The 26241-nt window shown below is 42.7% G+C and overlaps 1 protein-coding gene across 4 annotated transcripts in view; it reads right to left on the reverse strand.

Annotated features, from left to right (window-relative positions):
• Nucleotides 1-26241, reverse strand: part of ANKIB1 (ankyrin repeat and IBR domain containing 1) — a 142538-nt gene that overhangs the window by 60378 nt on the left and 55919 nt on the right. For all 4 annotated transcript variants that reach the window (XM_070059821.1, XM_008261744.4, XM_008261743.4 and 1 more), the window contains 3 exons: nt 25900-26200; nt 13947-14129; nt 4119-4236 (listed from right to left, as the gene is read on the reverse strand). In XM_070059821.1, the coding sequence (XP_069915922.1) occupies nt 4119-4236; nt 13947-14129; nt 25900-26200 (602 nt within the window). The remainder of the gene's footprint in view (nt 1-4118; nt 4237-13946; nt 14130-25899; nt 26201-26241) is intronic.

Consider the following 26241-nt stretch of genomic DNA (forward strand, 5'->3'; position numbering starts at 1 on the left):
CTTTTGACCTACTATGTGATTAAGAAACATTCACATGCTGGCGCCGTGGCTCACTAGGCTAATCCTCCACCTTGTGGCGCCGGCACACCGGGTTCTAGTCCCGGTCGGGGTGCCGGATTCTGTCCCGGTTGCCCCTCTTCCAGGCCAGCTCTCTGCTGTGGCCAAGGAGTGCAGTGGAGGATGGCCCAAGTGCTTGTGCCCTGCACCCCATGGGAGACCAAGATAAGTACCTGGCTCCTGCCATCGGATCAGCGCGGTGCGCAGGCCGCAGCGCGCTGGCCACGGCGGCCATTGGAAGGTGAACCAACGGCAAAAGGAAGACCTTTCTCTCTGTCTCTCTCTCTCACTGTCCACTCTGCCTGTCAAAAAAGAAAAAAAAAATTCATAGTGTGTGAGCCTCCGATTTTGCTTCGCAGCCAGCCTACTCTAACCAGCAGAGGAGGGAGGTCCCCTTATCTGCTGAGGGTGTATTCTAAGACCCCAGTAGATGCCTGAAAGTGTGCATGGCACCAAACTCTTTCTATGAGTATACTGTTTTCTACTACTATACATACCTATGCCACTGGTTAATTTGCAAATTAAGCATAGTATAAGATTAACAACCAATAATGAAATAGAATAACTGTAATAGGATATTGTAACAAAGTTGCTGGCAGCGTGACATTCTTGCATTTAGAGGTCATTCCTAAGTAAAATAATGGTTATCTGAACAAGACTGAGAAGACTACTAATATTAGCAAGTGGGTGGTGTATACAACATGGATACACTGCACAAAGGGAGGATTCATACCCCTGGGGGGACTGTGTGGGATTTCTTCACACCACTCAGAATAGGGTATAACTCAAAACTTACAAATTGTTTATTTCTGAAATTATCCATTTAATATATATTCAAACTGTGGTTAAGCATTATCACTGGCTAAAAAGGAAATATTTGGTCTTTAAAACAAAAATGTAGACAAAATATTTTTACATATATGTATATATAAAACATTACCTATTTATTCCATCATTTTCTGAAGGATTAATGTTAGGTATTGTGGAAACAAACATACAAAAACATATTTAAAGCTGCTTTCCAAGAACTCCCAAATTCATAAAAAGAAATTAAGATTATAATACTGTATTCTAAATATATGACATGTATATTTGATGGGATATAAGGTAACAGATAGGAAAAGTCCCAGTGGAGACTTAGAAAGACATAGCAGAAGTTTCCCAGAAAAGATAATTTCTAAAGACAAACTGGAGTGAGCAAGTTAAAGAAATGGGGAGACTGACAGCCCAGGTAAAGAAGCCTGCACCTGGGGCTGGTGCTGTGGTGTAGCAGATAAAGCCGCTGGCTGCAGTGCTGGCATCCCATATGAGTGCCGGTTGGAGACCCGGCTGCTCCACTTCTGATCCAGCTCTCTGCTACAGCCTGGGAAAGCAGTACAAGATGGCCTCAATGCTTAGGCCCCTGTACCTGCATGGGAGACCCAGAAGAGCTTGCAGCTCCGGCCACTGTGGCCAATTGTGGAGTGAACCAGCGGATGGAAGACCTTTCTCTCTCTCTGCCTCTCCTTCTCTCTCTGTTTAACTCTGACTTTCAAATAAATAAATCTTTAAAAAAAAAAAAAAAAAAAAAACAGGCTGCACCAGGGACCAGAGTTGTGGCACAGCAGGTTAAGCCCCCGCCTAGAATCAGTAGATGGAAGACCACTCTCTATGCCTCTCTCTCCCTCTCTCTATCACTCAATCTTCAATCAAATAAACAAATCTTAAAAACAACAATAAAAGAAGAAGCCCATGACAGTGAAGAGTTTTCAGCAGAGTGACAGCTCAGATGGGCATTTTAAAAGAACAACCATAGGGTCCTGGTAGTGGATAGAGCCACTGCCTGCAGAGCCTGCATCCCATATGGGCATCCCAGCTGCTCTGCTTCTGGTCTAGCTCCCTGCTAATGGCCTGGGAAGGCAGTGGAGGATGGCCCATGTGTTTGGGCCCCTGCACCCACATGGGTGTCCCCAAGGAAGCTCCTGGGTCCCGGATTCGGATCTACCCAGCTCTGGCCATTGCAGCCATTTGGGGGAGTGAACGAGCAGATGGAAGATCTGGCTGTCTGTCTTTGTCTCTTTCTGTATCTCTGCCTTTCAAATAAATAAACAAATATATCTTTGAGTTCAGCTGTGGACATCCTTACGGTATGAACAGAAAATTATCAACAGGCATCTAGAAACACAGTCTCTAACATTTGATTAAAGCCGAATGGAAGATACAGGCTTTACTGTTTTGGTGGTTTTAAAAGCCGTTGGTTACATGTATCGTATAAATGTGCTGAACAACGATTCTCAGAGAGTAAGCCACTTGTGAGTTTTATTTACAACACAGTTTTATGCCCCATTTCCATACCTGAGGAATTAAGACTCTCTGGGGCTAATCCTAGGAGTTTAGGTTTAGCTTTTATGCTGTTCTTGATTCCCACCAAAACTGAAGAGCCACAGGTATACAAAGTGGGAGAGGGGAAAGAATGTATTCGAGTCAGGACATCAGTTCAGAGGGCTATTTACCAAATTAGGAACAGCAGTGATCCATGAATGATGGAAAATGGAGTTCTACATTTTCTTCTAATCAAAAGATTACACAAAAGTTTTAGAAGGTAGTATTTTAATTTAGATGACAGACTTACAGTTAAAATAGACAAGCAGAGCCTCGAAGTGACTGGAAAAGAATATCCGTTTACTTGTCATTTTCTTTCTCTTTAAAAAATTTATTATTGCAGAATACTGTTCTTTGAAACCTGCCTAAATGTCAAATATCAAATATGAAACCAGAGGGTCCAATTCACCATGTGACAACTCTCAGAATGGCTATCTTAAGAATCACAGAGAGGGTCGGTGCTGTGCTGGCATCCCACATGGGTGTCAGTTCGAGACCCGGCTGCTCCATTTCTGATCCAGCTCTCTGATGTGGCCTGGGAAAGCAGTAGAAGATGGCCCAAGCCCTTGGGCCCCCGCACCTGTGTTGGGAGACCTGGAAAAAACTCCTGGCTCCTGGCTTTGTATGGGCTCAGCTCCGGCTGTTGGGGAGTGAGCCAGTGGATGGAAGACCTCTCTCTCACTCTCTTTGCATCTGTGCCATTAAATAAATAAATAAATCTTAAAAAAAAAAAAAAAAAGAAAAAGAAAGAATCCCAAAGAACTGGGAGCCAGTGTTGTGGCACAGTGGGTTAAGCTGCTACCTGCCGCAGTGACATCCCATATGGGTACCGGTTTGATCCCTGCTGCTCCATTTCCAATCCAGTGCCCTGCGAATATACCTCTGAAAGCAGTAAAAGATGGCTCAATACATGGGTGGTGCCACTAATGTGGGAGACTTGGATGGAGTTGCAGGTTCCTGGCTTTAGTCTGGCCTAGGCTTGGCTATTGTGGCCAGTTGGGGAGTGAACCAGTAGATGAAGTTCTCTCTCTCTCTCTCTCTCTCTCTCTCTCTCCCTGTAACTCTGACTTTCAAACAAATAACTTTTTTTATTTTTTTTATTTTTAAAGAATCACAGAGAACTTACAACACAACCTGAGACTTGATGATTTCTTGATGTATTCTAAATGCATGACATATATAGTTGATGGGATATAAGGTAACAGATAGGAAAAGTCCCAGTGGAGGCTTAGAATTTTTCTCTCTTTAAATCTACCTTTCAAATTAATAAATAAATCTTAAAAAAAAAAGACCCGAAAAAACAAAAAAGCATATTCTGATGTTGATGCTTTAACTTCACTTTGTGCATTTCATAGTAAGAGGAACTGCATTTACAAAAAATAAATGCTGTTAACAAAATTCTTAGGTATTTACTTGAACTGTATACTTGACTGACTTCAACAAAAATTACTGTCAAAAGCAAGATTAGGACTATGCATTCCAATGCCCAATCTAAGTAAAATTAGACGTATTTCTAAAAGGCGACAATCAAAGTTCATTTAATAGTTCAAGTTTTAAAACAACTGCTCAGTTTCCTCCCTGCGATTTGAAGCTAGTTTATAGTGCAAATACAAGGTACTATGAGGATGAGGCACTAAGAAACCCTGGGCTAATTTAACGAGACTCACGTTATCTGACGCGTACGGCATTTCTGATCTTACCGTGAGCGCGAAGCAAAGCTTCAGCAGTGAACAGGGGGGCCTGCAGCATGTCCGCAGTCTCCACAATAAGCATGTCTTTCAGCCTGCGCAGGTCCTGCGGCCTCAATCCTTCGTACGGCTTCAACGAGAAGAAACAGAGGTCGGTTAGCTAGCAAGCTCTTAGCAAGACTCAAGATATCCATAAACACATATATACGGCGATCATTCACTCAGTCTTCCGGTCTCAGTTTGGTTACTGAAATTCAGAAGTCCACTGTCGTGGATTTCACACTCCCCTTCCAGAAAGCCTCTTTTAACTGGGAACCAGGTGCTGGGCTCCTGCCTCTTACCATTCTGAAAATCAAAGTATCATCCTATCACGGCAAGGCTGTCTTACCTTACAATCTGAAAATTTGGTTAACAAAAAAGCACTAGAAACAAAAATCTATAACGATACTACTATGCAATAATCATTATTAGAGTTCTTATGTACTTCTATCCAGCCTGTTCTTTCTGCAATTCAGTCACGTGTGAATTCAATGTGTGTGTGTAGTTAGGCAAAGTTTGAGTCACTGAACCATCAAAACATTTACACGCAATCCAGCCAGACTCTACCTGGATTGCTGCTGCGGTTATGTGGGCCCTATTAATTAACTTGGAGAGAAATGACTATGCCGTACTGCTCAGACTTCCTACTCAAGCTCATCTTCTCTACTGCCCCTCTGTTTTCTTCCTAAGGTACTGGATCCTCTCAGGTTTTTCAGTCCTTTGTTATCCTTCATTGATTTAACAGAAAATACAGAGAATAAAGGTCACAATGGTCTTACCATTCAGAATCAATTACTGGTAACATTTTTGCCATACCTGTTTCAAGGCCTTTCTGAAACAAAACCTGTGACATGTTTCTTCATTCTATTTCCCTAATTTTCCTCATCTGTGCCCACAGCAATCACTATCATAAATTTGATTTATAGCCTCATAATTTTATGGCAAAGCATTATATACACCACAGGCAACGTGTTTTCTTCTATTTTTATTCAATATTATTTTACCATTAATTATATATGTGTATGTGTGTGTATACAAAGGTATATGTGTGAATACATATACACATATACCTTTCATTCCTTTTAACAGAAGTAATCAGCTTACTGCAGTAAATATAGAACCAAAGGTCCTAGCTTAAAAGTTCCCAACTACTGCTCAGAAAAACAACCCTGGGATGTGCTTTGGCAGCATCTATCACGGTTTTCCTCCCTGCCTCCCTCCTTCCCTCCTTCCTCCCTCCCTCCCTTCCTTCCTCCCTCCCTCCCTTTCTTTCTTTCCACACTAACTGTGAATTTAATTTAGTGTGATAGAACTTCACTCTCTTTGTGTGCACTGATAAAATCATGTCTCCAGAAGTGTATATCCAGGACCATTGTGCACACCAACCTTCCTCTTCAACTTCTCTCTTAACCATCTTTTTACAAATGTTTATGATTATTTAAAATTTCTGATTAACATAATACATTTTTATGAGACAAGAGCATTAACTGCTCCAATAGGGCAATCAGCATTTCCATTTCTTTACCTTTTATGTTTGCAACACACCAGCTCCTCTCTTCCAATTCTTTGTATAGTATCTAATTCATAGTTATGAATTCTAGTCACCCCTCTGTAACCCTCTTCTGGTTTAACAACACAAAGTTGGGGCTGGGACTGCAGTGCAGCAGGTAAAGCTGTTGCCTGCAGCGCCAGCATCCCACATGGGCACCGGTTTGAGTCCTGGCTGCTCCGCTTCTGATCCAGCTGCCTGCTAATGCACCTGGGAAAAGCAGCAGAAGATGGCTGAAGTACCTGGGCCCCAGCACCCATGTGACAGACCCAGAAGAGGCTCCGGGCTCCTGGCCTCAGCCTAGTCCAGCCCTGACTGTTGTATCACAGCTTTCTGAGCGCTCGGGGGAGTCAACAAATCACCTCAGCAATTGTAGGTGATTTACATATTCTATAATTAGATATTACTTTTATTCCTGGCTTTGTTTTTTAGAATTATGGTAACAATTTCATCAGTTTTCACTTAAATCCATGGCTAGTTCTATTTACCAGTGGTCACTTCTCCTAGCTGCTCTAACCAGATTAACTTCCTGATTCTTAGACATTTTCTGCCAGGGATGCATAGGAAAACAATGAGTATGTTAATAACCTAAAAGACTAACACTCTTGGGGCTGGCGCTATGGCATAGTGGGTAAAGCACTGCCTGCAGGGTTGGCATCCCAATTGAATGCCGGTTCAAGACCCTGCTGCTTCACTTCTGATCCCACTCTCAACTATGGCCTGGAAAAGCAGGCCATATAAGATGGCCCAAGTGCTTGGAATCCTGTACCCAAGTGGGAGACCTGGAAGAAGCTCTTGGCTCCTGCCTTCTGATTGGCCCAGTTCTGGCCTTTGTGGCCCTTTGGGGAGTGAAACAGTGGATGTTAGATATCTCTCTCTCTGTCTCTCCCTCTTTGTAACTCTGCCTTTCAAATAAATAAATAAATCTTAAAAAAAAAAAAAAAGACTAACACTTTTGACCACGTGAAAATCTACTGAGACTGGAACATATTTTCCCTTTAATGCACAAGGAATCAGTAAGATTCATGATAAGCAGTGAGTTAAAAATAATTTAAACAGTAATAAAAATACAAACATCCTCAAGATACAAACTTCATCTAGGAAAATGGCCAAAGTTTAAAAAAAAAAAAAAAGACAATATACTTAATGTTGGTAAAACTCAGTGAGCTGGTCCTCAGATACACTTGGGTGAAAATAAAAAACAGTGTATCACTTAATAACTGGGCATCTTTTATCATGAACCTTTAAAATAATCATCTTTTGATCGCATATTTAAGTGTTGGAATCTATCCTTCACCTAACACAATTTAACACAAATTCTCCTCAGAGAAAAGTCCCCAACTATATCGTGTACAGTCTGCTTTTAACCTTTTTTATGAAACAAACTTTCATCCTCCTTCGTGGTCTGCAGTGTTCACTCCATTGTGTGTTAGACACTGTACGTAAACACTGCTCCTAGAAAATGTGCTCCAAGTCCAGTCCGGGATTCCAGAAACCTCTCCTTGCCTCAGCAGTGACAGTATTTCACCTTATTCCCACCTGCAGCATCTGCCTTTTTCCTGGTCTTATTTCCTAAATGTTCTTTTCCAAATTAGGCATACTTCTACTTCATTCATGCCGAGCCAAATAAGTAGAAGGTGAATGGTGAATTTAATCATGACTCACAAATTAGTGTTATCCAGAAACTGATAGTGAGAGTGACTAATAGGGAAAAAATTGATTTGCCGTGCAATTTTGATATGATATAGTAAAAGATCTGCTTCTAGATACACTAAGAAAGAAGAGAGAAGATAAAGCAATCTGTATAGATTAAGCTTTTTAAAATGCATGCAGTTTTAAATTTAAATAGGAAACAACGGAAGAAAAAAAGTTGTTGAAGGACAAAGAAATCCTGCCTTCATGAACACGTTATATATTCACTCCAAACCTCGGCAAGAGAACTGTAATTCAGGTCATGTGAAGCATTTCAATACACTGCTCAGTCCCAAGTGTGTACTAGCTCTCTCTTCTGCAGGAAGGATTAAAATGAAGGTGCCTTTCCCTTTCCTCTTATAAAGATAAACTGCTTCTATTTTCAGATTAAACACAAACCAGCAATAACCTTCAAGGCAGTCAGTACTGATACAGAGAAAGAAAAAGGAAACCAAATTAAAAAGAAACAGTGAAATAAAGGTACCTCTTTTTCATCAGTGCATACTACTGTTAGCAGAAGACCACAGGAGAAATATGACACAGTCTAGCATACAAACTGCACTGCTTTGATAAAATGATAGTTATTTTCAAAAACTGTTTCAGAAAGACTGTAACATAAAGGAATTATGAAAAGTATTTTTAAAAATATTTGTTTATTTGAAACGCAGAGTGACAGGCAAGGGAAGAGGGAGGCTCTAGAGAGACAGAGGGAGCCAGGGTGCGGGGGAGAGACTGATTGATTTTTCTGTATGCTGGTTCACTCTCCAAATGGCCACAAGAGTCAGGGCTGGGCCAGGCCAAAGGCAGAAGCTAGGAACTCTATTCAGGTCTCCCTTGTGAGTGACACAAATGCAAGTACTTGAGCCCAGGAAGCGCAGTAGCAGGAAGCTAGATTGGAAGTGCAGGTAAGATTCTAACCCAGGCACTCTGATAGGGAATATGGGCATGCTAAGCAGTGGCTTAACCAGCTGCACCACAATGCCTGGCATGAAAGAAGTATTTTTTTCCCCAAAATGAAAACAGGCTGTTGCTTCACTTGCTGCCCACAACCGTAAAGGTGAAACATGTTCATTGTCAGAGAGAAAAAGAATAGGTATTTATTTACCCAAATGTGCTGGTAACTGCTTAAGTTTTAAAAGATGTATAAGACATATGGGGGTGGGAGGATAGGCTATGTATTTCTGATTCCTTTTCTTTCTTTTTAAAAGCTTATTTTTTATTTGAGAGAGACAGAGAGAGAGAGAGAAAGAGAAAGGTCTTCCATCTGCTGGCTCACTCCTCAAATGACCACAATGGCTGGAACTGGGCTGATCCGAAGCCAAGAGCTGGGAGCTTCTTCCGGGTTTCCCAGGTGGGTGTAGGGGCATAAGCACTTAAGCCATCTTCCACTATTTTCCCAGGCCATAGCAGAGAGCTGGACCGGAAGAGGAGCAGTCAGGACTTGAACCGGCACCCATATGTGATGCCTCCACTGCAGGCAGAGGTTTAGCCTACTGCACCACAGTGCTGGTCCCTCCAATTCCCTTTAATACTAATCTCTCATTAGCTGATCCATGAGCTTTGCCAGAGAGGGATGGAGAGGGAAGAAACAGCCAGGAAAAAGTCTATATTCTTAGACACTTCCCTTCACTTCAGTTTCTTCTCTTCTCATCCAGCTGTTCCTGCCTGGGCATCAAGATCAACACTATCCCTGGCTCTGACCCAACAGGAAGGCAGCTGCTCCTGCAGAGCAGAGTAGGGTAAACCTGCTAAGGCTAAGCAGAGCTAAGCTAAGCCAGCTAAGGAAACCTCCAATACAGCTCAGAAAAGAAACACGAGCCTTCCTGAGTTACAGACTGGGACTGGGGAGGAGCAGGAGAATCTTAGATGGGCATACTGCTTACCTTTCCTTCATCGCTCGGACTCTGTCACACAGTCTCCTACAAAGTCTGACCCCCTCCCTATGCCAATATTCCCTGGGTTTTCTGTTCTTTCCTCTGGGATTTAAATAAAACAAACACAGTCTTCCAAGATATCACTCTTAGTTTTATTTCCCTACAGTGTTATCACTCTCTGACATTATAAACTTATTTGTGTGTTTCTCCTTGCTAGGATATCAATACATAGAGAGCAGATGTTGATCTTTGCTTCTCACTGTTATTTCTAAGAACCTAAAATAGCTAAATACTTACATGGATTTTTCCTGATTAATGGGGTTAAGAGGTGAACCTTAAATTAATCACTTAGAGGGGATGATTGAATTAATGTGTGTCAAAGAGAAGTTACTGAGATGCAATATTATCTACTATTCAGACTACTAACAATCAAAACTTAGTAAAGAGCTTGGCATTGTGAGGCAGCGTGTTAAGCTACTGAGTGCCAGTCCAAGTCCAGCTGCTTTGCTTCCAATCCAGTTCCCTACTCTTGTGTCTGGAAGGCATGAATATAGCCCAAGTGCTTGAATCCATGACAACCACAGGGGAAACCTGGATGGAGCTCCTGGCTCCTGGCCCAGCCCTAGCTGTTGTTGTCATTTGGGGAGTGAACCAGTGGATGGAAGATCATGCCCTATCTTTCCCTCTCTGTCGTTCTACCTTTCAAATAATAAACAAACAAACAAATAAATGTTTTTTGAAAAAATTTAGTTAAAATAGACACTTTACCAGAACATAAATTTTAAATATCAAATTACATTACAAGGAAAGTCACATAAAACTACTAACATGGGCAATATACTCAAAAGTTGATCACAAAGAGGAACAAAAAATTAAACTTTTTTTTTCTTTATTTAGTTGAGAGGGAGGCAGAGGCAGCGAGAAACAAGGTCCTCATCTGCTGGTTCACTCCCCAAATGCTCACAATGGCCAGGAACTCAGTCCAGGTGTTCCATGTGGGTGGCAGGAACCCAACTACTTGAACTTTCAGGGCCTGCTTCCCAAGGTCTGCATTAGCAGGCAGCTGGAGTCAGGAGCTGGTGCAGCCTATTGAACACAGGTACTACAATGTTGGATGTAGGCATGTTAATTGGGGCCTTAACTGTTAGGCTAAATGACTGCTCGCTCCCCACCCAGATGAATTTTAGAGAAAGCATTCCCTTGCTGTGGGTGTGGGCATCACCCTTTCAATGAAGTAAAATTCACACAACATAAAATTAACCATTTTAAAGCGTACAATTGAGAGGCATCCTGTACATTCACAACGTTGTACAACCACCATCTCTATATAATTCCAAAAATTTTCATCACTCCTAAAGCCCCAGATCCACGAAGCAGTGACTAGTTATTCCCCTATCCTTGCAGCCCCTGCCAACCACCAATGTACTTTCTGCCTCTACAGATTTATCTATTCTGGGTATTTCACTGAAGTGGAATCATTCCAATACGTGACCTTTTGTGTCTGGTTTCTTCCACCTAGCATAATGGTTCTGAGGCTGATCCATATTAAAGCTTGTATTATTACTTTGTTCCCTTCTATAGTTAGGTAATACACCATTGTGTGTATATACCAATCATTAGTTGACAGACATTTGGATTGTTTCTACCTTTTGGCCATAGTGAATAGTACTACTGTAAAAATTTCTGTACAAATATTTACTTGAGTACAGAAGTATTATCCTTTATATTATCAAGGCAGTAGATAAAAACAAATCCAATATGGATTCAAAACTACAAAACTAGAAAATAAATAGAAGCATATGGTTATAATATTAGCATGTCACAAATTCATAAGTCATAAAAAATTGCACCCCTTCAAGTGAAAAACTTAGGATCTTACAGGAGGTTACTTAAAAGTAAGCAAATATTCATTGTACTTTGCTTTCAAAGGTAAGGATTTCTAAGTTACTTTAATGTTTATCAATAGGTAAGTGGTTAAAATATGTAGATAATATGTTCTAACTTGGGAGAGCTGCTCAATGATTTACTGTTGAGTTGAAAAAATATTTTAGGAACCAAAAATATTTTACCGTTACATTAAAAATCTAGTATACCTATGTGGTTGCTTAAGTCTGGGAGAACACAATAAACTATTAGTTCTCAGGGGTAAAGTCAGAAAGGAGAAATTTTCTCATTTTAGTTGTAAATATTTATTATAAATTTCAGGAAATGGTTGAAAATAGAAAACATGAGGCCGGTGCCGCGGCTCAATAGGCTAATCCTCCGCCTTGTGGTGCCGGCACACCGGGTTCTAGTCCCCGTCGGGGCGCCGGATTCTGTCCCGGTTGCCCCTCTTCCAGTCCAGCTCTCTGCTGTGGCCCGGGAGTGCAGTGGAGGATGGCCCAAGTGCTTGGGCCCTGCACCCCATGGGAGACCAGGATAAGTACCTGGCTCCTGCCATCGGATCAGCGCGGTGCGCCGGCCGCAGTGTGCTGGCCGTGGTGGCCATTGGAGGGTGAACCAATGGCAAAAGGAAGACCTTTCTCTCTGTCTCTCTCTCTCACTGTCCATTCTGCCTGTCAAAAAAAAAAAAGAAAAAAAAAAAGAAAATAGAAAACATGATTATACCAGGGCACTGCAGAAAGCTCACGGGAGGAACGGATGCGCTTGTTGGTTAAGATACCCATGTCCCACTGTGCAGCATCCCTCCAGCTTCCAGCCAACGCAGACCACTCGAAGAGGTGATGATCAAGTAACTGGGTTCCTGCCACAAACATGGGAAACTCGGATTTTGTTCTTGGCTTTTGGCTCTGCCCTGGTCCAACCCTGGCTGCTGAAGGCCTTTGAGGAGTGAAACAGCAGAGGGGAGCTTGCTCTCTGTTCCTGGCTTCCATCAGCTGCCTCTTTCTCCAAATGCTCACAACAGTTGGGGCTGGGCCAGGCCAAATCCAAGAGACAGGAACTCCAGCTAGGTCTCCCACGTGGTGGCAGGGACCCAAATGCTGCAGTCATCATTGGCTGCTTCCTAAGGTGTACATTAGTAGAAAGCTGAAACAGAAATGGAGCCAGTGCTCAAAGCCAGGCACTCTGGGATGGGATGTGGGAGGCCCAGGCAGCGACATCTCTGCTGCAACCAGAGGCTAATCTTCTGCCTGCGGCGCCGGCACTCCAGGTTCTAGTCCCGGTCGGGGCGTCGGATTCTGTCCCTGTTGCTCCTCTTCCAGTCTAGCTATCTGCTATGGCCCGGGAGTGCAGTGGAGGATGGCCCAAGTCCTTGGGCCCTGCACCTGCACGGAAGACCAGGAGAAGCACCTGGCTCCTGGCTTCGGATCAGTGAGGTGTGCCGGCCACAGAGGCCATTGGGGGGTGAACGAATGGAAAAAGGAAGACCTTTCTTTCTGTCTCTCTCTGTCTCCTCTGCCTGCCAAAAAAAAAAAAAAAAAAAAAAAAAAAAAAAAAAAGTCACTCTGGTTCTTGTGTACAAAATGGGTTCCAAAGGGACCAAAAGGAAGGAGATGAGTTAGGAAGCTGTGACAATAGTTCAGAAGTGAAGGTGACAAGGCCTAGGGAAGCAGAAGCAGAGACTGGGAAGAACAAATGGATCAAAAACACACGCATGAGGGTAAAACTGATAGGAATTCCTGATTGGCTGGATGTGATGGTTAAAGAGACGTGCGCAATCAAGAATGCTTGCCATGTTTATGTCTGAAGCAACTCAGCAGACGGAGGTCATGTTGACTGAGTCAGGGAAGAGAGAAAGGAAAGTCAGAAGAGAATGTCCTCCCTAAAGCCAAGGGAAGAAAGTTTCATTAAACAGGGAGTGGTCAATTGTATCCAGTGCAGCATGCACTTCAAGAAAGAGGAGGAGGGAAAAGTACCTCCTGGATTTGGCACTATGGGACTACGACATCACAGTCAAAGGGCAGAAAGTCATACAGCAATGGGCTGACTGCAAGGTGAGGAAGCTGGTATGTATAGACAACCCTTCACATGAAGAGCACAGATGGGGTTATGAATAAAGGAGACAAGGACCGGACTAGAGAAGGATGCTCAGTAGTTCTTAACTTTATTGCTTTTCAAATTTTTTGATTTTAGAGGCAGTGATAGAGAAAATGTTCTTCCCATCAACTGATTCACTTCCCAAATGCCTAGGGCTGGGCTGGGGTCAAAGCCAGGGGCCAGGAACTAAATCCAGGTCTCCCAAGGTGGTGATCCAATTACTTGAGCCATCGCTACTGCCTCCCAGGGTCTACTGCAGCAGGAAGCTGGAGTCAGGAGCTGCAGCTGGGCATCAAATCCAGGCACTCTGATGGAGAACACGGGCATCTTAAACAGCATTTTAGCAGAAAAGCTACATGCCCATCTTATCATTTTTTTAAAATTGTAGTTACCAAAGCATGTTTGTTGGTAAGAGCATACAGAAAAGCAGAGAATGAGGAAGAGGAGGATTACAGCCTTGGAGTAGTAGGAGCAGAAAGGTCTCATATCACACATCAGCACCTCTCTCCACACAGAAGTAAACACACCTATGAGAGAGAAAAGACTTCCCAACCCAGGGTTTCCAGATGTAATTTTACACTTCTGACTTTGGAAAGTCAGGATATTAGCATACTGCAAAGAGGATTACATAGACTGAACTTTTAAAAATAAAACTAAAATTCAATTTAAAGACATAATTATTACAAATGGTTCATTTGAGACAATTACCTCTCGTTTGTCTAGCGCGGCGTATTCCGCTTCGATTTCTTCAGCGTCAGGGTCCCGTGAGAACACCATCTGAGACTCCAGATTGAGGGCCAGATCTTTGTGGTGCTGCTTTTCAGCACAATCACAAGGAGTATCTTTATTTTCATTCTCAGCAAACAAGTCTCCTCCATGTTTTACTAAAAGCTAAAAAAGTCTCTTTCAAAAACTTGCAACCACAGGTTAAATAACAAGTCATTTTATGCTATATATTATAAAAACATTTAACAACATGGCAACAACAAACAGGATGTATAGAACCCGTATTTGGATACCAGTGACTTCCGATGTAAAGATGAATAATTTTTGCTTTGCAGTAATGAGACAAGTTCCTCTGGTTACAACAATAAAAACTGCAACAACCCCAAAAGCCAGTTTCTTCAGCTTTTTTATTATTATTATTATTATTTTGACAGGCAGAGTGGACAGTGAGAGAGAGAGACAGAGAGAAAGGTCTTCCTTTGCCATTGGTTCACCCTCCAATGGCTGCTGTGGCCGGCGCGCTGCGGCCAGCGCACCGCGCTGATCCGATGGCAGGAGCCAGGTGTTTCTCCTGGTCTCCCATGGGGTGCACTGCACTCCCTGGCCACAGCAGAGAGCTGGCCTGGAAGAGGGGCAACCGGGACAGAATCCGGTGCCCCGACCGGGACTAGAACCCAGTGTGCTGGCGCCGCAAGGCAGAGGATTAGCCTAGTGAGCCGCGGAGCCGGCCAGTTTCTTCAGCTTTAAAGAGAAATTTCTTGGCATTCTTTTTTCCAGTCTCAAGACAAAGTTTCACTTAAAGATAAAAGAATAATTATTTAATGTTGTACATTTAAAATTATCTTACAATTTCTAGCAATCTTTCTTAAACTGCCAGTACTGCTACTTTAACCTCAAATACTTGAATGTCTGGGTATGGCAGACGTGAGTTTTCCCTTGCATATTCGTTATTCAGTGAAACCCTGGTACACTACTAGAGTAAGCAAGTCACTGAGACAAAACTGCTTTCAGTATTCCTCAACGGCGATGGGCAGCGCTGCTGCCAGACCAGGTGGGGAGACACGGGGAGTAACGACTTGCTTGTTCACTGCTGAGGTCTCGGGAGCCCTGACGATGTTTGAGGGCACTGTGACTAAAGGCTGTGAGTTCTAGTTTCTCCAAATGTCTGCAGACACATTAGGGAGGACATAAATACCATAACCTTGGCAGCCTAACTTGGGACAGTCCTAAAGGACAGCTGACAATTAGGCATGAAGATGTTTTTATAGGATTCAGCCATACTCATACATATAAGATCACAAAGGACACCAGCTATTCAATGTTTTCTAAATACCAAGCACTACATTAAGCACTTTTAAATATGTGTTCTTGGTTAATATGAGCAGCCTCATCTGACAGGGGTATTTTAATATGTCAGAAAAGTTAAAGAACTTGACCAAAGCTGCCAAGGCAGTAAGCAGTAGAATGGGATTTAGAGACAAGTTTGGCCAAGTCTGTCACTATGATTGGATCTTACACTGGTACAGGACAGGCTGTCGCATATTCTGAAGGAGGCAAATGCATCCTGGGTCCATCTTGAAGTTCTGCCAGGTTCATATTTATGACCTAAATGTGAACACTGTTTAGAGGTTTTCATTTTGTATGATGGTTGATCAAAAATTGCTTCTTTGTATTTTCTTCCAAATAATTTTATCTCCCTATCTCACCCCATAACAAACACATGGACCTTCTTGCAAAGTTCTTTGAAACTGACTCCTTATGGTTCCCCTACAGTCATCCCAAGACAAAACAGGGACTTATGCCAATGACATGGCTAGAAGCGATGGGCTTGTTGCTGTAGGCCAGGGTTATACCTCAGAGTTAAGATCATTTAAAAAAAATTTTTTTTAAGTTGTGAAAATATGCAAATAAACAAACCAAGTATATAAAATACAGCCTCGTGACCACACAGGTTATTTACAAGCTGGCCTTTTACAGAAAAGTATTTGATGGGGACAGCTCTGAATGGTCATTGTTGTTGTTGCTGCCAACTTCCAAGTCTGAGAGCAAGGTTACATCAGTTGCTGTTTACCATGCAGAACCTTTTTAGTCAAAGGGGAACCTGGGGACCAGTAGTATCATTGGAAGCTTGTTAGAAATGCATAATCTCAGCCTCCCTACCCCACCTGCTCCCATCCTGAGCCTCGGAAGCAGAGTCATATTCTAATGTCCAGAAGATTCTTAGGTACCTAAGAATACATATGGAGAAGCAACGACCCTGGAGTAAAACCAGTGTAGCTGTGGACACTGATGCATTTATATTACCTCATCTATGCAACGCTGGGGACTGATACACAGTCTACAGACTTATCATACCTACAGCAGGATCTATTTCTATTTTTAGTCTCTCTGCTTCACAGGTTATCCAACACCCACATACAAAATAAACTACTTGCTTCTGAATGCTGCAGAATTAAGATAGCTGAATTTATCCTCTGGTTCTCTAAAATGTACAATGGGATAGCTTTCAAAGCCACATTCTGGTTTATTTTTTCAATAGGGAGTAGCACAGAAGAGATACTAATATTCCCAAACAAGATACATCATCATTTTTTTTTTTTTTTTTAAGATTTATGTATTTGAAAAGCAGAGTTACAGAGAGGCAGAGGCAGAGAGAGAGAGAGAGAGAGTTCCCATCGCTGGTTCACTCCCCAAATGGCTGTGACAGCTGGAGCTTGGCCAATCTGAAGCCAGAAGCCAGGAGATTCTTCTGGGTCTCTCACGTGGGTGCAGGGGCCCAAGGATTTGGACGATCTTCCGCTGCTCTCCTAGGCACATTAGTAGGGATCTGGATAGGAAGTGAAGCAGCCAGGACTTGATCCAGCACTCATATGGGACGCTGATACCGCGGGCAGCAGCTTTACCTGCTATGCCACTGTGCCAGACCTAAGATACTTCATCTTTAAGAGGAAGCTTCTAAAAGGGATATGCTAGGAAATGGATTCTATTCACTGGAGGGTTAAAAAACTGTGTGTATGAAAGGGGATGTGTGAGAAGTCATCACTGACCACTGCTGACCACTACTGGGACTTGGGTGATGCCGACTGCTATGTCTTTGCAAGGAGTCCTTAAGTGAGCTTCGCACAAAGACCTCTATGCACTGCTGTACCTGGTACCTTTAGAGAAACTCTCATTCATTGTGGGAATGGAGGACCTATGTTTATAGGACTTGTACTGATGATGCTTGTATGCATGGAAGCGATCAAACAGCAGGATTATTGCCTAAAACAGGAGGGGACAATGCTACAAGCCTCAGCTTGCTGGCCTAGTCCTTGTGGACTAGGTGGAGATGCCTGTTAAATAGTTGCTGCAGGGGCTGGGATGGTGGCATAGCAGATAAAGCCACTGCCTGTGATGCTGACATCCCAAAGGGGTGCTGGTTTGTGTCCTGGCTACCCCACTTCTGATCTAGCTCCCTGAGAACGGCCTGGGGAAGCAGCGAAAGATGGCCCAAATGTTTGGCAACAGCCACCCATGTAGCAGACCTGGGACGGAGCTCTTGGCTCTTGGCTCTGGCCTGGCCCAGCACTGGTTGTTGTGGCCATCTAGGGAGTGAATCAGCAGATGGAAGATCTATCTTGTTTTTTTGTCTCTCCCTCTCTCTAACTCAGACTTTTAAATAAGTAAAATCTCAAAAAAAAAAAAAAAAAAAAAAAAAAAAAAAAAAAAAGAAAGAAAGAAAGAAAGAAGAAAAGAAAAGAAAAAAACAAGTTGATGCATAAAATCAGGTGTTTTGCTTTGACATAACAGTTACATCCAGTTCTGAAGAGGCACTTTTAAAATGCTTCAACCAAAGTACCCTAAGTTACCATTTTTCTCATTCTCAAATTAGCTAAGGATGATTGGATACTGAAGCACATTATTTTATTCTAGTGTGGTTTTTAGCCTATCTTGGTTAGGTAGTGGTAAATAATATTCTACCTTAAAAGAAACATCTAATTATCAATATTAACAGAGCTGCCTTTCTTTCTACTTACAGTTCCAGAGGAAGAGGGGCAAGGGCCTTATCAGGGACAGTCCACAGTATTCAAGACAAATCCCATCCCATCCTTTTGAACCACATTTGAAACGGCTGCTGACTCTGGGCAGCTGCTGTAAGTGTCATTTTACACAGGTCAACATGCAAAATGAGATGTATAATTTTGAGATGAGATGCAAAACAAGATGATGCCTACAGTTCTAGTACTAAAGGTACCATTTCACATGTATGCCTTTGAGCACTCATTATCCACTCCATACCCTCCCCATCTTCATTCTGACTTTCTACCAACTCCTGGCTCGCTGGTCCCTTAACTTAATCCTGCTGCTGTCCATTACTGACTTTCCCAGCAGACTCAGTGACTGTATAATTGCACTTTGATGGTGTATATGATGGCAGTCTGTAGGATTACAAAGGAGCGGAAAACATTCCTATTGCCCAGTGACACTGTATAGACTGTAACATCACAGAGCAATGCATTACTCAAATGTCTGTGGTGGTGCTGGTGTAAGGAAACCTAATGCACAGCCAGTCCTATAAAAGTATAGGTACACTAGACGTGTAGCAGCCTACACCATCTAGGTTTGCCAGAGGGCATTCTAGATGTCTGACAATGACAACATTGTCTTTCTCAGCTATATTTCTTAAATTAGTCACTTAGACTCAGTCTCTACTTCCTCCGCAAGTGAATGGCTCAACCACTTCCAGCAACCTGACTTCTTTCTGATGATGACCGTTTCACTGGGAAAATATTCCTGCAAATCACTAATGCTTCCTAATTCTCAACACATCAGCCATTCACAGTCCTCCACTTCCTGAACATTTTTGTAGCATTTTACATCATTTTCTACTCCCTCTCCTTGAAATTCTCGGCGTCCTTGACACCGAATCATCCTGGTTCTCTTACTTCTCTGCTTTTCCCATTTTCTTTACAGATTCCACTTCTCGTGGAAACATAGGCGCTTAAACAGAGTCAGTCTCTAAACTGATGCTGTGACTTTAACTCTGTTATCTGATCAGTCGCCTAGAACTTTCCTTGGTGCTTTCATGTGTACATTATCTTGTCTCTTGTTGCCAGCTCTGTTGATGACATTCAACTCTACCTCTATATTCGTTATTCCCAGTTAGTTCCTTTTTTTTTTTTTTTTTTTTTTTGGACAGGCAGAGTGGACAACGAGAGAGAGAGACAAAGAGAAAGGTCTTCCTTTTTGCCGTTGGTTCACCCTCCAATGGCCGCCGTGGCCGGCACGCTGCGGCCGGCGCACCGCGCTGATCCGATGGCAGGAGCCAGGTGCTTCTCCTGGTCTCCCATGGGGTGCAGGGCACAAGCACTTGGGCCATCCTCCACTGCCTTCCTGGGCCACAGAAGAGCTGGCCTGGAAGAGGGGCAACCGGGACAGAATCTGGCACCCTGACCGGGACCAGAACCCGGTGTGCCGGCGCCGCAAGGCGGAGGATTAGCCTAGTGAGCCGCGGCACCGGCCTCCCAGTTAGTTCTAACTTTTAATTGCTTGCCTACCATTTTAGGTGGATAATCTATGACCTCTATCTCCATTTTTTCAAATGAAAACTCCCTGCCTTCCAACCAAGTCTTCTACCTTCTCTCACTTTTCAAATATCTGTTAATTCTTACAGGCTTGAGAGTCATTCAGGGTCAAAACCATGCTTATTTACTTAAAAATTAAGTTAATTTATTTTACTCTAATTATAGATGTGAGTACAGGTTATTATAGAAAATGTGGGGGGGAATCAAAGAGAAAATTATATCATCCAAATATAGCTGGCCACTATCAGTACTGACATTTTAAATATTTCTACCACTTTCAATGTTTTCTTTGCTTTCTTTGTATCAACTGACCAAGTCACAAATGCTACCAGCTCTTTACAAAGTCTTGTATTTGCCTCATCCTCATCTCCAATGGCACTGTACAAGTGCAGGCTCTTTACCAGTTCACACCAGTGTGTGCAATAATCTTCCAGCTTCCAGGACTCACTCTATCTAGTATACGGGAATTTACCCTTGGCTGTAGGTACATGTGAATCACCTGGAGAACTTTAAAATGCCAGGATCTGTAGTCCACGCAGGGAGATGTTCATTTTGTTGGCTGAGGTTTCCCTGCAGCTGTGGTCAGAACCGTGGTTCTGGCTCAAAGGTTTTCCGACTGTAGGAATCATCTGGGTGGTCTGACGATCCTATTAGATGGATTCAGAAGGTGACATACAAAAGCATTTACACTTTTTCAGGAGGTTCCAAAGAAGGTGGCCACAGACTAAGCTCTAAGCCAGGGCTTCTCCAGTTTTCATGTGAAAACTAATCACCTTCAGGTTTTGTTAAACTACAAATTCTGATTCAGTTGATCTGGGATGGAGCCCAAGATTCTGAGATTCTCTTAATTCCAGCAAGTTCCCGGATGATTGATGTCAACAACTGTCTAACAATCATTCTCTGAGTAGCTGAGAAACATCGCTTCAGAATCAGCCCATTCGAATCTACTCTACATTATGATTATGATTCCAGTCTGATTATATATATGTTCAAAGCATCAATTCTCTAGTAGAATTTTTTCCATATTGAAAAAACACCCCAGTTCTCAACTTTTGCATTTAGTAGTTTCTTCCTAGTATGGCCTTATTTTCCTTTTAGGTCACCTGTGTTCTTGTTGCACAAAAAAATCCACATATGCTCTCAACCTAGAATAGTGTTTCTCAAATTCTGTCATGTGAAATAATCACCAGAAATTGTTAAAACATTCCTGGGAGTAGTCCCAGAGATTTTCCTTTGGAATCCGGAGACTTGGTGGCCTCAAGAATTTGTACTGATGCTATAGGTCAGAGTTATATTTTGATAGCCTCCAAATATTTAGCACTGAAATCTTACCTACTGAAATCTTATTATTCACCTTGGCATATTCCAGGATATATACAATTTAAATGATCTCCACTTCTTTTCAATGCCTGTTAACAGTAACTACCTGAATAATTAATATAACCTAGAGCGTTATATTATTTGGGAGATCATGATGAGACCATAACCCCCCTGATTAAATATTAGAAAACTGATGTCTAGACTGGCAGTTAGTCAGCTGCTGAGCTGGGACTACAATTTCTGTATTCTTTTCAAACTCTAGGTGCTAAAAACACAATATAATTAGGTACAATTCTTCAGTCTGACCAGTGAGTGAATTTTTTATGGCTTTTCAATGAAGTGTAAAATGCTCTGAAAGTGTCAAACAGGCTCTGAGGTTGTAGAGGCAAGTGTGACTTACCGCATTTGATTTTTCTAGTGAGTTCTATGTGATCTGACACTAAGCAGCTACACTTAAAGCTCTGAATAAGCAAAAGGGTGTGAATATATAGGAAATATCTAAAATAACACTCATTTGTAAAGCAATACTTTGGGACTGGCACTGTGGCATAGAAGGTTAAGCCTCTGCCTGCAAAACCCAGCATTCCAAATGCGCACTGGTTTGAGTTCCAGCTACTCCATTTCCAATCAAGCTCCCTGTTAATGCACCTGGGAAAGCAGTGGAAGATGGCCTAAGTACCTGGGCCCCTGTACCCATGTGGGAGACCAGGAAAAAGCTCTTGGCTCCTGGCTTTTGCCTGGTTCAGTTCTGGCCATTGCAGCCATTTGGGGATTGAACCAGTGGATGGAAGATCTCTTTCTCTCTCTCTCCTTCACTCTCTATGTACTTCTGCTTTTCAAATAAATAAAATAAATTTAAAAAAAGAAATACTTCTCACAAATATGAAGCTCTAGCAAAAAGTATCAACCTCTCTTGTAAATCCACAATTTACTAAATTACTATTAGAGGTTAAGCACGAATACAAATAAAACGAGGCCTAATAATTCGGCTTGTTCTAAAAGTCTATCAAAGAGAAAAGTAGCACAGAACCTTTACAAAACCATGTTAATAAACCTGGGCCATCATCCCTCTCCAAAGTCCATTTCTTGAAGAAAAATGTGTATTTAATCATTTTAAATGTTTATACTTTTTAAAAATTAATTTATTTGCAAGGCAAAGTGAGAGACAGAGATTGACTGATTGATTGATTGATTGATTTGAGATCTTCCATTTGCTGGTTCACTCCCCAGATGCCTGCAACAGCCAGGGCTGGGCCAGGCTGAATCCACGACTCTGGAACTCCATCTGGGCCCAAGCACTTGGGCCACGACCTGCTGCCTCTCAGGATGCGTTAGCAGGAGGCTAGGTCATCAAGTGGAGTAGCTGGGATTCGACCCAGCACTGTGATGTGGTATGTGGGCACCTCAACCCACTGCGCCATAATGCTATTTTATATGTTAAAAATACCATCTTAGGTTGTTTTCCCAATTAAGCATATCATGCTTGGATTCATGACAAACTAAGGCCCATGGGTCAAATCCAGCCTGCTGCCTGCTTTTCTATAGCCAACAAACGAAAAGTGATTTTTAAAGTTTTCAAATGCTTGATGAAAAACTATCAAGAGTATCTCAAGGCAAATGAAAATGTTAAGAAACGCCAATGGCAATGTTCCTGAAGAAAGCTTTACAGGACTTGTGCTCCTTTGTTTATGTATTCCCTGCGAATGCCTTCACACGACTACGGCAGAGGTGCCACAAATGCTATCTGGGCTTTCATATAAAAACATTTGCTGACTCCTAAATAATTCTTTGGAATATAAAAAAAATTAGGGGCAGGTGTCTGGCCTTGTTGGTTAAAACATCTGAGTCCCACATCAAGTGCCTAGGTTCAAGTCCCAGCTCTGGCTCCCAATTCCAGCTTGCTGTTAATGCAGACTCTGAGAGACAGCAGGTGATGATGGCTCAAGTAGCTGGGCCCATGCTACCCACATGGGAGACTGGGATTGAACTCTCGTCTCCTGGCTTCTTCCCATGCCCAGCCCTGAACACTGGGAGCATCTGGAGAGTGAACCAGAAGTCTGGAGACATCTCTCAGTGTCCATCTATTTCTCTGACTCTCAAATAATAAAAATAAAAGATATAATTAGAGGGGCTTTATTTGTAGTTTGCTACGTAAGCATTTCCAATTTTTAAACAAGTGTATGTGGCCGGTGCTGTGGCATAGCAGGTAAAGCCACCACATCGAGTGCTGGCATCCCATATGGGTGCTGGTTTGAGTCCCAGCTGCTCCACTTCCAATCCAGCTCTCTGCTATGGCCTGGGAAAGCTGTGGAAGATGGCCCAAGTCCGTGGGCCCCCGCACTCGTGTGGGAGACCCAGAGAAGGCTCCTGGCTCCGAATCACCACAGCTCCGGCCATTGCAGCCAACTGGGGAGTAAACCAGCGGATGGAAGACCTCTCTCTCTCTCTCTCTCTCTCTCTTTGCCTCTCCTTCTCTCTCTGTGTTAATTCTGACTTTCAAATAAATAAATAAATAAATCTTCGGGGCTGGCGCCGTGGCACAGTAGGTTAATCCTCTGCCTGTGGCGCCAGCATCCCATATGGGCACTGGTTCTAGTTCTGGCTGCCTCTCTTCCAATCCAGCTCTCTGCTATGGCATGGGAAGGCAGTAGAAAATGGTCCAAGTGTTTGGGCCCCTGCACCTGCGTGGGAGACCGGGAAGAGGCTCCTAGCTCCTGGCTTCAGATTGGCACAGCTCCGACCATTGTAGCCATTTGGGGAGTGAACCAGTGGAAGGAAGACCTTTCTTTCTGTCTCTCCCTCTCACTGTCTGTAGCTCTACCTCTCAAATAAATAAATAAAATCTTTAATAAAAAAACACTTTAAAAAAATTAAACAAGTGTAGATTACTCTTTTTTGCATTATTTTTATGCCGTAAATAATTCTGAATAATGAATACTTGTGAAACTCCAGATTTTCTGACTTATGGAAGCTCTGAAAAATATAAGTGAAGATTCAACATAAATCAATTGGTGTTAGAGTGGCCACAGAGTAAAAAAGGAAGGCCTGGCAAAAGAAACAAGGAGCTCTACTCCTACTCCTACTCTACTGAAGCCACGGCCTGCAGTGCAGGCATCCCATATGGGTTCTGGTTCAAGTCCCAGATGCTCCACTATCCTGCTCTTTGCTATGGCCTGGGAAAGCAGCAGCAGATGGCCCAAGTGCTGGGGCCCTTGCACCCGTGTGGGAGACTGGAAAAAGCTCCTGGCTCCTGGCTTCAGATTGGCACAGTTCTGGCCATTGGAGAAATTTGGGGAGTGGACCTGCAGATGGAAGCCACTCCGACCCATACCTCTCTGTAACTCTGCCTTTCAAATAAATAAATTTTTTTTTTTTTTTTTTTTTACTTAAAGATTTATTTATTTGAAAGTCAGAGTTACACAGAGAGAGGAGTGGCAGAGAGAGAGAGAGAAGTCTTCCATCTGCTGGTTCACATCGCAATTGGCTGCAATGGCTGGAGCTTTGCTGATCCTGGATCCAAAGCCAGGAGCCAGCAGCTTCCTCTGGGTCCCCCACGTGGGTGCAGGGGCCCAAGGACTTGGGCCATCTTCTACTGCTTTCCCAGGCCATCGCAGAAAGCTGGATCAGAAGAGGAGCAGTTGGGTCTCGAACCAGCGCCCACATGGGATGCCGGCACTCCAGGCCAGGGCATTTTACCCACTGTGCCACAGCGCTGGCCCCTCAAATAAATAAATCTTAAAAAAAAAAAAAAAAAAAAAAAAAAAAACAGTGGAAGATAACAGGTACCAAGACTGGTTACAGGGATAATAGTAGCATCATTAATAGAAATAAGAGTGTCATGAGGAGAAGCTAACACACAGTGAAGTCTGGCTGCAGTTTTGCAAACGCTGAATTTGCAGACTGTTGGAGTATCTATATGAGGAAGTCAATCAATCATCAGTATAGCAGAGAAGCTTTCAGGGGCTGGCATCAGAGACACAGGTACCACCGCAATTCTACACAGCTGGAGGTTCCCAGGAGCACTCTGATTAAGGGGCTTTAACTTTATGTTTTGTGGAACATGGTAATTACAAGGAGAAGGGGAAGTTTTAAATAAATAATGAGTCACAGGAACCTATTCGTTTAAATGATTAAATGCACATATGAAATTGTCAGATGATGACTTCATCAACTCTATCTTTACAGAAATGCACAAAAAGTAAAACATTTTCAACAACTAGAGGTAACTATAAGTCCTTAAAGAGTTAAAAAAATAGGAAAAATAATCTCTTTAATCTTAGAAGTTAGACACTGAAATTAGGATATATCTTGCTTCAATCACAGACTAACAGAAAATTGCTGCTAAAGGAAGACTTTGAGATAATTTTGAGGTTATCTGTTTCAACCTTCCAAGATGAGACAACCACAGAGACTGCGTGACTCCTGCCAGGCCCCGCAGATAGCCACGGTGAGGATCAAGACTGGAAACCAGTGCTCTTTCCACAACATTCTGACCTCTAAATTTTACGAAAACATTTATCTGGTGACACTCTTTTATGCAGCCTGAACCTTTATAACATGCATGGTGCCAGTGAGCACTATGAAAATTAAATGGCATTATACAAATGTTAGGTTTTGTTTAGTCAGTTATTCTTACAGCCAGTTTAAAAATAATGATTTTCGTTTTCTGAAGTATGTTCAGAAAAACAGTATTTACATTACTGAACAAAGTCTAAGTTTTTTCTGTTCATCAATGTAGTATGACACCACCTGTTAGCCCCTGAAAACTGAACACTCTAAGAACTGCAGTTTAACAGCAGACTCTGTGAGAGTTTTGCACAATGTCTGTAAGAAAAAATGAGTCCATTTTATTCCAAAGGCTAGCCGGCCGTGGAAGTTTTCTCCCACCATGAGATAACATAATTTAAAAGGAACTCCGAGTTTTTCACAGTGACAAAAAGCACAAAAACGCTTAGTTAAAACAGTGTGAAGACAGGTGAAACCCACACTGATCACTCCAGACGACCAAGACACAAGCTTTACCACGCGGCACACACACACACACAGTTTACCTCAACACAGGCTTTCATCCCCGAGGCGGCAGCATAGTGCAGGGCTGTGTTTTTCTTGTTGTCCACGGCATCGATGGCCGCTCTCTCGTATTCTCCCTGGTCCAGCTTCGCTCCTTTCCATCTCAGGATCATCTGCAGACAATCCGCTCTCCTGAAGTCGTCTTCCGCGGGGCGCGCTAAGCGAGGATGAAGGGCTCCTTCAGAGATCATAATTTGAGGCCCCATACACAACAAATGCATAGATGTCTCATTGTGCACATTCCGTTTATTTGGATTTCCATCTCTACCAAAAAGAAAAGTCCTAAAATGGAAAGGAAGGATTGAAAACCACTTTTTTTCTGA

Source organism: Oryctolagus cuniculus, chromosome 16, assembly GCF_964237555.1.
Source record: "Oryctolagus cuniculus chromosome 16, mOryCun1.1, whole genome shotgun sequence".
Classification (NCBI taxonomy): Eukaryota; Metazoa; Chordata; class Mammalia; order Lagomorpha; family Leporidae; genus Oryctolagus; species Oryctolagus cuniculus.